This window comes from Cygnus atratus, chromosome 5, assembly GCF_013377495.2.
Source record: "Cygnus atratus isolate AKBS03 ecotype Queensland, Australia chromosome 5, CAtr_DNAZoo_HiC_assembly, whole genome shotgun sequence".
Lineage (NCBI taxonomy): Eukaryota > Metazoa > Chordata > Aves > Anseriformes > Anatidae > Cygnus > Cygnus atratus.
In genome coordinates this window covers 48,738,266-48,751,643 of record NC_066366.1, presented here as the reverse complement: position 1 = coordinate 48,751,643, position 13,378 = coordinate 48,738,266, and the positions used below count along the sequence as shown (strand labels likewise).

General features: G+C 37.6%; 1 protein-coding gene across 1 annotated transcript in view; it reads left to right on the top strand.

Moving 5' to 3' along the window:
- Positions 1-13,378, top strand: part of PPP4R3A (protein phosphatase 4 regulatory subunit 3A) — a 42,075-nt gene that overhangs the window by 13,778 nt on the left and 14,919 nt on the right. Inside the window, exons 3-4 of the mRNA XM_035539519.2 lie at positions 4,198-4,296; positions 6,567-7,184. Of these exons, the coding sequence (XP_035395412.1) occupies positions 4,198-4,296; positions 6,567-7,184 (717 nt within the window). The remainder of the gene's footprint in view (positions 1-4,197; positions 4,297-6,566; positions 7,185-13,378) is intronic.

Genomic DNA, 13,378 nt, shown 5'->3' with positions numbered 1-13,378 from the left:
GTACGAATGCTGTACAATGTGCCTGCTAACGGTTAAATAAAACTGGTGTTATAAAAGAATCACTTCTGATGAGTGTTATGGGGAGAACTTGATATCTAAGGACCTTTCTATGAAGAAAAATAAGCCTTTTGGAAATTATTTCAAAAAGAAATCATTTGGCAGATATTAAGCTCTGCCCATCTAAGTAAATTGTCACTGTTTTCTGCCTTAATCCATTGCAGAAATAGATTTGAGGTTGGCTTTTTAGAAACAGAGTCTCAGATAAAGCTGTAGCACCCAGGAGTGGTTCCTTGAAAACCAGCAGCCTGTTCTTCAGAGCAACCATGGCTTTCTCTGTGTGGACTTGATCCAGCCAAAAATCAACCGAGCAGCGGAGAAATGCCAAACTGTGGTTTCAAAGTTTTGACTTGGGCCGTATGTTTATAAGGATAAGAGTACAAAAAATTGACCTCCCTTGGTAAAAAAGAAGTACCTCTTTATGGGGATGTTGAATGCAAGTTGTCTAAAAAGAGGCCGTGCTCAGAATATTTGCTTAAAATTTAGAATTCCAGATTCCTTTTGATCTATCATAATGAACAATAATATGAAAGAGAAGACAAATTTCTGTAAGCTGTTCTAGGGCAACAGCAAATTTTCTATGGGCTAAGGTAATGATGACACATCCAGCTGGCACTATTGTCAAAATATTTTTGCAAAGCAGCAAATGGTTTTCATACTCGGAATAACACACTGAACTCTACATAAGTAGTTTCCCAGTTACCATCGTATTTAAAAGATCTTGCCAAGAACTCTAGTGTATCTTGAAAAACGTGAGAAGTTAGAATGCTAGGGTTTTCCTAGAGCAATAAAAAAAAAAAAAACCTACCATGATAAAACATTGGTCCTTATTCATGACTCAGTTCACACAGTGTAGCTAGGATTTTATACTGCAGGTTCACGTGTAAATTTCATTTAATGACAAGCTAGATAAAAACAAAATTCTAGATACTTGCTTCAGTCAGTCCCAATCACTTCCTGGTCTCAAGGATAACGTTTCTGTGTAATGCAGAGAAATGGATATGTGTTTGACCAATTCAAGCCACAACTGCTTTATGAATGATCTACGATTGAGGATTTTATGTTTATAGGGGAGTAAGGTTCAAGACTCACCTCCTTACATCCTTAACCAATAGCTGATATTAATAAGCGTATTTATGCACACTCTTGTTTCCTCTTGGAACGGAGGAGGCAATCTTACAAAATGTCAAATGTTTTTTGGAGTAGCAAGAAACAAAACTTGGTGTTTTGGAAGCAAGAGATAGTCCTATTCCACAGCTGAGAGATCCGGAGTAGTTAGTGGATTTAGATTACACTGTTAGGAGACCACAGATCAAACACAGAAAGATTCCTTTAAATAAAGCAAGCAGAAAGTACTTTATTCTTGATTTTTAAGTACATCTGGAATTTCCCTCGGTCACTTCCCTTAACTGCTCTTTTTCCTGATGATTACATACTTCATAGGATTAAGAAAGTGACATTTAAACTTTGAATAGTACATTATGCAACAGTGCAGGGCTTTTCTCACTTTCTCATGCTCTCTTTTTAAAAGCCCTTTGGGGCAAGAAAGGCTGTAGAAACAAATAGCCTCTTAGTAAAGATCCAGAGAATAGCAATTGATACAGTTCTGTTGAGACACTAATTGATAATATGAAATCCTTATGTGCTAATAAGACAAATAACTAATACTTCGGAAGTTTTAATGTTGGCAACTGGAAGATACTTTTCCAATATTAATAAAGTGAATTTGAAGATTATTGTTCTGCTACTGAACTTCTTCCAGCAGTTTTTAGTTTCACTATCCAAAGAAGAAATGAAAAAAATCAGAATTTGTAAAGGTGAAAAAATACTTTTTGAACTTCTGTGTATCATAATAGATGATCTTGTGTAAGAAAAACCTATTGCTATGCTGGGGCCAAATATGCTTTTCTCCATCTGCGGCTACAGTTTTCAGAAGCAGCTTTACCTGTGTGTCTTCCTTTTCACACATCCAGTGCCTGCCTTCCTTTCTCCATCCCTCCTCTTCCCATAGTAGACAGATCTGTGTTGGTCCAATGCTGGATTTTATTCAGAAACTTAGGGGCTCTGTTTAGTCAGCTTACAGCAGTTAATATAAATATCACTGTCCTTATTTGCATTCTTTTAGTAATTTCCTTACTTGTTGGTCATGTTCTTTGTAGGGAAGAAAAAACGTTTTGATCTTTTGGAAATGGCTTGCTTAGAAATCTAAGAAGTAATCTTTCACTTGAATGAAAATGTAATTAGATAGGAGTGTTGCAACTTCTGCTTCTACGTAAGATCTAGTGCGCTTTGTTTTAAATAAAAGACAGCATTACTCAGTGGGAAGCTGATGAGAGATTGGTCTTGAAAAGTACCATACTGTAGATACTAATGGCAGATGCATGTATTAGATTTTGATCCTGATGCATATGGCAGTAAGGTACATACTGTTTTTAAAAGATGGTGAAATTAATGTACCTAAAGAAATGTCAGTGTTTAGTGACTGACACAACTTCGGTTTTGTTCCTACCCCTTTAATGGTCTTTTTTTTTGCACCATGACCTGTCTTGTAGAGAATAAACTATTAATTGTGCCTTTCTTCTTCCTTTTGTATTTTGGAGGTGGTCTTCCTAAATCCCTTTCTTTTTTGCACCACCTCTTCCTCAACCCGTTGGGAAAGGAAAAGGTAAACTATTTGCCATTTGCAAGGTAAATGCATTAGTGCATCTGAAGCAGTACGGCTGCCCTGGTAATGGCAAATTGATTAGATCGTATTGCTTGACTGAAGTCCTACTGGAGCTAGGTGATCGTGCTATTTAGTTTGTAGTTTAGTTTGAGGAGTTTTCTGGTAAGTGCATATTGAAATTAAATGTATGTTTTCTCTTTATCTTCAGTGCTCATTTGATATTTGAAATAAATTAAGCCTAAACAACAAACAGTCTTTATAAATGCCTGGCAACCTAGAGTGCTTTTGCAAGTATTTAAAATTAGTTCCTTTAGGAATAATCACTATAAGCAAAATCTGTACTTAACGAAGGAGAGTCTGTTTTGTGGTTCTCATTGACATATAAGTAGAAGAATGCTCATGTCTCTTGCATTAATGCGTATGTTAGCATTAATTGAAATAATGTGATTTCATGAGGCTATGTATGTTTAATGTGGCTGTATTTCAGCTAGCTCTTAGGGAGGACAGGAGACTTCTGAAATAAATTTGATTCAGTGTATAAACAGTGCGGATTGTATTCTCATTTGTGTTTTTGTTGTTTTGTTTTTGTAATTCTAACAATTATTTAGTAAACTGTCTGTAAAACAGCACATCAAGTACCTTGCCAGTGTGTGACATTGCTGTTTGCAGCTTGGCTTCCACTTCTACGTACTGGTTTTACATGCAGTATGAGGGCTCCGTAAAAACCTTGGCCTATTCCATTAAGTAGATGAGAGCCTAAGTTTTGGGGTAGTAGATATAGCTAAGCACTCTTTCCACTAACTTCTGCAAATCTAGAGCAAAACTTCCTTTCAGAACTGTAGTTTGGAAGGAGTAGAAATGGTGTGTGTGGTTCAGTGTAATCGGTGTGCGTACTCTAGGCCGTTAACTGTGAGTGTATTCAAGGATCTGTTCTTGCTTAAAGTTTGTAGGCATCTTGGGGCTTCTTTATAGGCAGCTGGTCTGTGCATTAGCACAACGTTTCCTAGGGCCTATTAAAAAATCAAGAATGTGATTGTAAGTGGGATCCTACAAAAGTTTGCAGTTTTATGTGGTCTAATTGAAACACATTAAAAGAAAAAAAAAACACAAAGCGATTGCTTTTGTTACCATGTTTTATCAGAGGATGCATTGAGGTGAAAGTACATATTATAGATCAGCCTTATAAGATTAACAATTTTATGGTCATGTGAATTAGGAACTAAAACTTTTATATCATTCTGGAACTTATTTCTGGAACTTGCTTATTCTGATTTATGCAGAAGTGTTATTAATCCTAAAAATCTCAGAACATATCAAAATCCTATGAAGTGTGATGGTTACATTTGTATTGTAAAACTGTCCTGTCATAATTAAGTATCAAGCTGTCCTTATTTTAAAATTTTACTCTTTAAACACTGTTTACATTTGTAAAATCTTAAATACATTGCCTGAAACGGTTCTTCCTGTCTTTAAAGGATACCTTGATTGTGTGGTCTGAGGCTGAAAATTATGATTTGGCACTTAGCTTTCAAGAAAAAGCAGGCTGTGATGAAATATGGGAAAAAATATGTCAGGTAAGTAAGTTTGATAAATATAAGCACGAGACATCAAAATCATCTTAATGTTTGTGTTTGAAGTTTTTAGGCCGTTCTAGGAGGCGAATCTCTACACAGCAGATAGAAAGGGGAAACAAAACTACCCTCTTTTCCACCTTCCCCAAATTTTGCATGTTTCATTTGAAAACTTTCTCCTTCCCCCCAGACTTTGATATGAGCATAAACTATGATTTTTTTGGAACTTTTCCAGGTCTTTTTCCTCAAAATAATTTCATATCTGTTACCTCCCAAGGAAGGTTTTCTCCAAAATGAGTGCTTAAAATGCTTCCTAACAATTAATTTCATAATTAACTTCTTTCTGGTTGGCCAGAAGAGAAAAACTTCTTCTAAAGTTTTATTGTAGAAAGAAGAATGTATGAGCTCTTAGTTGATTTTAGAATATATTTCCTATGGATTTGACTATATCATATTCATATTTCTCTTTCTCCATTTTTCATTCTTTTCTTTCTCCTATCTCATACTTCTGTTTCAGGTGAGGGGAATGTTGAGTTTCTCCAGAGAACTCTTTTCCATGTAAATATGACACCGTGCTGTTGATTGTCAGGGTGTGAAAGAATAATTTGATAGTTGGAGACAGCTCTTTATCTCTCAGAGCTATAATTCTTACAGTTTAAAGAAATCAAGCAGTTTATATATAGTTTTACTGCTAGGACTGGATGACTATATAGTTACTGAATCAGCACTGTTAACATATTGTCAATTATTAACTATTGAGCAATACCCAGAAGAGTTTAGTCAGTGTATTCACGAATATTAGTTCAATTTTTCAGGTGTTGGTTTTGTTTTTGTTTTTGTTTTGTTTTTTTAATTCCAAACCTTGCAACTTTTCTTATTTTTTTTTGCTACAGTAGGTGGGATTTCTCTAATTTTTTCTAAGAATTCTTTCCCTGTGTGCTTTCTCTTTGTGCTGTTAACAAACATGTCATTCTCTCCACTCTGTCTTCTGTAGCTTGTTCTCATTGATTTCAGAAATAAAGCAAAAGAAATCTGGCTTCATAATTGCATGTGTTTAGATCCTGTTTGTTTTTTTTTTAACTCATGAGTCTTTTCAACACTTCTCTACTAATGTAAATAAGTATAGAAACATTTCCAAGAACCTTAGTAGTCAAAGGACCAAAAGTTGGGGACAGAAACAAAAAATGGGGGAAAGGGGAAATTCTGTGCTTAGGAAACACCCAGATAAGAAACCCAGCTTCCTCAGCCTCTAAATAAAGAGCTAGTATTTTTGTAAGAACCCAGTTTCTTTACATCCTGTTTTGAGGCCATGCTATTGTATTTTTGTCTAGTGTACTTTAAAGATCTTAAACTTCCTCAGTCATTACAGCTTTTTCTAAAAGGAAAACTTTGATAGTACTTACACTGGAAGTGGTTGCTGATGTGGAAGCAGAACAGTAAGTGGGTCTTAACAGCATTCTGGATTTTAATCTATATATAGACTTGCTGTTATCCGTGGAGAATTATTTCTCCCAGACTTTTTTACTGATTTTCAAGTTTAAAAAGTGCCTTCCACCCTTCCAGGCAGCACTGCCTTTCTGCATTTGACGCATCAGACTCCAAGCAGATACTACAGTTAAGATGTAATTAAAGCTGAAACACTCTGGTGCCCAAGCATCTGTCTCAGTTTTTTTCACTAATTTGTACTTTGCACAGTTTCCTCGTTGTAGCTCTAGAGATCCCTCTGCGGGTCCTGTGCCTTCTTTTTCTGACAGCTCCAGATTTTCACTACCCTTTTGTAAATGTTGATTTGAGGTTTTCTGTTCTTAAGAGCTTTGCAGGTTTTGCTTTGGATTCTGTGCCTCTGTTGAGTATTTCAAAAGCGCATGATAACAGATTTTGACTTGTGGCTCTCAGTACTGAAAGCAGAGAATTTTTGACAAGACTGGCCTCTTCACTCCGAGCTTGCAGAAGCTTTGAGAAGCATCAAGACCAGTTAGACAACCTGAGATTAACATTAACAACTATCTTTATTACTCCCTTTATTTATAGAAAATAAATAGAGTTGAACAACTAATGTAGAAATAATTTTTGTAAAGCATTCTGTTTGAGGAAATCTTTTCATTATCTCCTATCTTCCAAACCAGCTATACGTGATGTGAAACGTACGTTTGCACTTCTGTTTTGACCATACAAATAAAAAGCATGTGACATTTGAAAAGGTATTTTTTAAAAAGCACTGTAATAGTAATAAACATTAAACACTATTTTTTTGAAAACATCTTGTTTTATAGGTTCAAGGCAAAGATCCTTCTGTCGATATTACTCAGGACCTCGTTGATGAATCTGAGGAAGAACGTTTTGATGATATGTCATCGCCAGGTCTTGAATTACCTTCTTGTGAATTAAGTCGACTAGAAGAAATTGCAGAACTTGTGGCATCTTCACTGCCTTCACCGTTACGTCGTGAAAAACTCGCACTAGCACTGGAAAATGAGGGCTATATTAAGAAGCTCTTAGAAATTTTTCATGTGTGCGAAGACTTGGAGAACATTGAAGGACTACACCACTTATATGAAATTATCAAGGGAATCTTCCTTTTGAACAGAACTGCACTTTTTGAAGTCATGTTTTCCGAGGAATGTATAATGGACGTAATTGGATGCTTAGAATATGATCCATCTTTATCACAGTCACGGAAACACAGGGAATTTCTGACTAAAACAGCAAAATTTAAAGAGGTGATTCCTATATCTGATCCAGAGCTGAAGCAAAAAATACATCAGACATACAGAGTACAGTATATTCAAGATATGGTCCTACCCACTCCCTCAGTTTTTGAGGAAAATATGCTATCAACACTTCATTCTTTCATCTTTTTTAATAAAGTGGAAATAGTTGGTATGTTACAGGTAAGTTTGAGAATTTCCCTGTCTCTTTATTTGAGCTTGGACAGAGAAAGATTATTAATATTTCTTGGGAAGATTGAGGTGCTTCAGTGGATCCTTTGCTTCCGTGATTCTGAAAGTCTTTTTGAAGTATTATGTAAAGAAATGGCATGGAATTTGAGTGCTGAGCTGTTAAATATATGTTCTTAAACTCCAGATTTTGGACTAGATTCTCTATAACTGATGATTTATGTGGAGCAAAAATATGCAGAATCCTCAGTAGGGTTGGTTAAAATGAATAGTACTGTTTGCATTTTGAAGGGTGGTTTTTGTTATTTTTTTTTCTTGGATTTGGGGACTTTTCAGGCACTACAGTTAAGGATAACTAAAAAAAAAAGGTCAAATTATTTCACCTAAGTTTCATAAATATAATCTCATGCCAGGATATAACTGATTCTAATTTTGAAATTAAGGAAGGAAGTTGTTCGGAAAGTGCAGGTTCAGAATATAACACTGCCATAGGTGCTTGAATGTTTCCTTAGTTTTTCTTCTAAGTCCCTAAACAAGACTGTGTCAAATTACTAGTTTTCCATGATGTACATCGTACTGCAAGCGTAAAGAGATTATATGTAACTGGTGCTTTAGATTTCTTACTTACATGTGTTAAGTATTCCGCACAAACCCATGAACTTCCTGAAGTGTGCAGAAGTAGGTAGCGGATCTTTGTACTGGCAACTTCTTAACATTTTCAACAAATTCAGCAAGTTGTTGCAGCATATGTTTTTTAGTATGTACAAGTTGATTATCGTTCTTGAAATTCTCCTAACCTTTAAGGAGCAAATAATCTTTGTAGGAGTTGTTGCTGCTGATGAAGTTAATTGTTCTAATCTTCAGTCGAGTCTCAGTGTGCACACTGTTTAATTTCATGGAAAATACAACAAAGAAGAGTGAAAATGACTTTTGAAAGCTCGTGTGGCAAACAAGTGTCAAAAGTAGGCCTTGTGACTTTTCATCCACCATGCTCGGTTGATCAGGATGCTGAAATTACTGAACCCAGTCTCTTGGGCTCGAATGTGTCGTGTCCCCACGTGGAGCAGTTGATAAGCAGCCAGGTACACGAGGCAGCCACCCAGGCCTGGAGGCTGAGGCATGTGCCTTGTGGAAAGACCATCGCCTGCTGGAGCAGCCACCGGAGGCCACCTAGAACACCTAGAGCATCTTGAATGTTACCAGCCCTCTTCCTATCTGTATGTGTCCTTGATGAACAAAGTCACAACAGGTGCCTGCCTGAAACAGTCAGAAAGCCTTAATCATGGAGTGGACGGTTTGAGGAAACGCACAGGCCTGACTTGGAGAGTGCTGAAAAGATTTAGTTAAGGTGTTTCCACTCGAGTATCTGGTATGACTAGTGTCTCTAAAATAGCTTGACCTCTTTGCACAGGCTGCTAAAAGCAAAGTCCCGAGGATGATACATGTTGGCTTGAGGAGAATAATTATTCCCGGAGTCCTGGTGTCAGTGGCTGATATCGAGGCGGGTCTGGATTGTTGAAACTGGGCAACTAGAAGGGGCACCTGGTGCTGCAAAATCACTAAGGGCATGCTTGCTAGAAATCCTGAGGTACTTTGATAAAGGACTAGTGGCTGATTAGTTTCCTTTTTTCCCTTCTCCCTTAAAGCCAGTGTTAGGTTGACACAGGTAGGGTAAATTTGGGTTAGAATATCAAGGTTCTGTGTGGTTGCCAAACTTGTTGGTTGCAGTTCACAGATGAAATAGCAGCTCCGATCTGATTTTCATTTCTTGTGTGACTGCAAGTTTCTGAACCGTATCTTACTTTTGTTGCTGTTTGTGATTGAGAATAAAGAATACTCCATGTGTGGTGGAGCCAGAAGAACTAGCATTGCACAACTTTCAAAGTAAGATAAATATTTCAGATTGTTCAAGCGCTTTCTGTAGATTGGTGGAGCCCAGAGTGGTACTACACAGGGAATAAAACGTATCCTCTGGTACTTCGTGTTTGCTAGTCCTTTCATAGTACAGCTCTTAGAGCACTGAGGGGGGGCTGTGTAGTTTATAAATAGGAGTCTGTTTGGAACTGTGACAGAAACTTTGGTGATTAATTCTTGTTTTTGAGGGAATTAAAAGAGGATATCACAAATTACAAGGGTATTATATTTCTAAGAGATTAAAAGGCTTGGTTATTTTTTCAGGTTCTCATAGTGTAGTTGTAAGCCAAGGTTTAAGCCTACTTACCTGTCATTTATGTGTTCATTTATTTATAGAGCAGTGTGTCAGGTTATACTTTTCTCTAATCTCTGTCCCCTGAAGTCTCATTCTCCCTTTTCCTTTCTCCTTTCTCCGCTCTCACAGTCCCTGTACAAAATGTATGACACTGGTCCTCATTCCTTTATGCAGAATAAGTAATATTCTGATATCAAAATCAAAAGACTGCTTTTGTTGATTTCACTTCTATAATTAATTCTTAGAGTATTTCTTCTTTTGGTGTGTGGTTTGATATGTATTTCTGTAGCTGGCTGTATTACAGTACTCTGGGGAGGGGTTGGGGGAGCTTATTTCACGACAGATTCAAAGTTGGGGTTCCTGGCATTTGTTACTGTAGGTCTTAGGAGATCCTGGTGCTCACTAACCTTCTGTGTGTATTTAAGAAGCTGTTTCTTTTGTATGTTATTATTAATTGGAGAGTTTCTGGGATGCATTGTGGTAGTTTATGGGGAGGCACAGATGAGTCTCAAGTTCTTAAGTTAGTTGGTGTGTCATACAGGTGGTTGTGCTTCTGGTGTTGACTTCAGATTGTCTGTCTGGGACTGAGGGTGTGACAGAAGAGATATGTCTACCATAAGTTTTACATCTTGCATTAAAAGTAAAGACTTCTCCTTGAGCAGCTGGTATCCTGTGCCTTGCAGTTATTGTGCATACAACTGGGCTGCTATGTATTCTGTTCTTTTCTCTCTTTAAAGGAAAGGAGAAGAAAAATTGTTACCTCCACCATGAAAAGATAAGTTCTTAAAGAGCCCTCTTTGTGTCAGGCTGCATGTTAACTCAAGTGGCACTTTGCGATACCCTCATCTCAGATTAACTCAACCGTAACTTACCTACAGAAAAGTTACTAGAAATTTGTACAAGACTGCAGATCGTGCCCTGTGCTTTTTGACAGGCCAGTTGACTTTACTCAGAATTACTTCTCTGTTCTACTTAAAGCATTTGGTGTCCAAATGAGACTCCATTTAAGGTCAGCTTTTCAGTTATAATTAGTTATTTCTGTAAGTTTCACAAACTGCTGTGTGGAGGTTTGCGTAAAAATACGCGTATTCTGGCTGCATGTTCTCTGGGTGAGAGATGTTGGACCTCTTTGAAAAAAAGAGAGTTGTATATTCTCTAGTCATGGAAGATAACTTCTTCCTTTTGTTTTTTTAGGTAGGTAAGTAGCTTGCATGTTCTGTGGTAACACCAGGAATAGAGAATTGGTCGCCTCTGGTACTTAGGCTTATGAACATATTCCTCCCTCCTTCTTCATTAAGGTTAGCTTTCCCATAACCTTGATAAATATGCTTACGCTGGTGGGCTTTTCTGAGAAATGGAGGTTAGTTTATTTGTGATGTAGTTGTCTTAAGATCTGTTATTTTAAGTAACTTCATCAAGATCTCACTATGCTAGATAACGTTGGTCGTGGTGGATAATAAACCCGTGACACCAGCGTTTCCAGCCTGCGGAATTGGCTGCTGTAGAAACCTACCCAGTGACAGGTTGTACGACTCGCTGTACAGAAGATGTGAAAGAGGTGTATAACATTTCTTTCCAATTTCAGCCCCTCCTAATATGCTCTCAGTGCTTGGGGTCCAGCCTGTTCTAGTCTTGAGATGTCATAGCCACCATGGAGCCTTGCTGAAACATGGAGCTCGCCCAGTTCTGAGAGTGGGGGTGGGACAGGTAAGTGGTGTTTCTTACTTTATATGACGCTCTTTTGCAATTTTAAAAAATACATACTAATGTTTGCACTGGAGGCCACCAGTTCTTTCCCTTTGTATTATTAACTAGTTCTTAAAAAACAAAAACTTGCAAAACTGCGCCATAGAGTGAGCAAACACCGTTTCCTTCCATCCTCTACCCCCTCCACATTGGCGTGTTCTTTTTGCCAGCAAGATCCCGTGGTGCTTTTATCTTCCCAGGATACGGGGTGGTGTTAGGGTTACTTTGAGTTTGTCTGTCTGGAGGCTAGAATCTTTTGTTTCCAGAAAGCTGGAGACTGGAAAGGGAAAATTGGGTATATATTAAAACAATGTGTGTGCCTAGTACAGCAGTGATCACGTGGCGTTGCTGGTCAGCTTCTTTAAACACGGAAATCATATTGCTGACAGCCCCCCCTCCTTTTTGTCTGCTAAAAGATGGTACATCTCTGTGTTTTACTAGATTTATATAACAATAGGCTGTTCTTCGTTTTAAAAGTGGTTTTACAGAGAGTTACTTCCTGCTGCTAAGAGCAGAAGCCCAGGGATGTACATGTGAATTATCTGTAGGTGGTTTTGAGGAAGACTTGTGGCAGTGCATGTAGGCAGTTTTGCTCACGTGTGTGAGGACTGGAACATCTCCCGTAGGTCGGCTGTTTTGCAGGAGTTAGCTCAGGAGTAACTCTGGAGATCTCCTTTGCAGCAAAATTTACCTTGCAGTAAAGCATGAGAGAGTGCCACTTGCTGTGGGAAATGTCTTAGTGAAAGAAGTTTGCAAGTGGTGCATGCTACTGATTTCTGAGGGTAACGTCTTCATTGAAGAAAATGGGTTTTGATGTGTGCAGAAGCTCCAGAGGTGATCAGGTGGATGCTGCTGCTATTTCAGAGTGTTGCCTCGAGTGGAAATAGCTCAGTGATAGCAAGTGAAAGCATGTGTAGGAAGACAGGATGGGATAAAAGAGACAAAGACAATTTAAACTGTGAAATCTTCTGCTGTGGTAGCAGGAAGGAGTGCACGTTGGAAACTGTAAGTCTCTGTTTGCTGGTAACATTTAATGAAACTTTTTAATTTCTGGGCTGAAATATTATTTCTGACTAAAATGAATACAGAGATGGAAAATAGGATGGAAAGTATACTCTTTTTCAGCTTAGGCTTTTCTGATTTTCTTGTTTTTTTTGTTTTTGTTTTTTTTCGAAAGGGATAGTTTTTGTCATTTATGTGTAATCACAGACATGAGGTGTCTGTAATTAATTAGACTTAATAGAAGCCTATTTTAGACTAATGTTTTTAAGTGCCTTTTGGGAAGAGAACAAGTGCTTTGAAAATTGATTCACAAATATAAATACTGCATTTTTTGGTGATCTGTAGGTTTTCTTGTTTCTAAATTCATAAATGAGTTCATGAAGATAAATTAAGCCTGGCTTAATTTATCTTCATGAATATGAAAATGTATGAAATCCTAGCAGTACGTACTTAGGTCCTGCAGAAGCACAGATGAAAATACCTAGTGTTTGGCATATGCGTAGTTAAAGTATTGCATAGGTAATAATTTTTGTGCGTGGGGATAATACATAGCTAGATTGTATAATTACTCTGTAAGCTATCTTTATTCTTTCTAGGAAGACATGGATGATTTCGCCAGCTTCTCATATATATACAAGTACTTGTCTGCATTAAGAGGCCAAAACTGCAAGGAATTATGCATTTGTGCTGCATTTACTTCACAGACAGATTTTTGAGGGATTTTTCCAAGTTGGAATAAAAAAGCAGGAGACATTATAAAAAAGCAGGAGACATTGAAGCTCGTGTGTTTGTAGCATTCGGTGTTGGTGCTTTGTGACTTGTAAAACATGAACTTTGCTCTCATCCTGTGCGTTTCCATAGATCGCGGTGGTGTTGTTCAAGTGTGTAGCTTCAGGCATAGTGCTCTACTCAGTAATCTCACCGCTTAAGAGTCTTGTATTTTGAATATTCATTGCATTCACAAGTTTTCTATAAATGGGAGATTTTTTTCCATCAGTAACAACCGATCTACCTTTCGTTAAGTATCTGCAATGAGGCTGCACCTACCTGCAGTTCAGGGCTAAGGCAATAATGGCAGAGTTAATAACAGCTTGTTCTTATTTTCTTGGGATAACCACCACTTACTGCATGTTATCCCTGTTAGGAGTTTGTCAGGCGGGATGTCTTGAGTCACTCACTGCCATCTTAATCCCACTGATTATAAATGAGATTAGAGCTGTGCTGAGGCCTA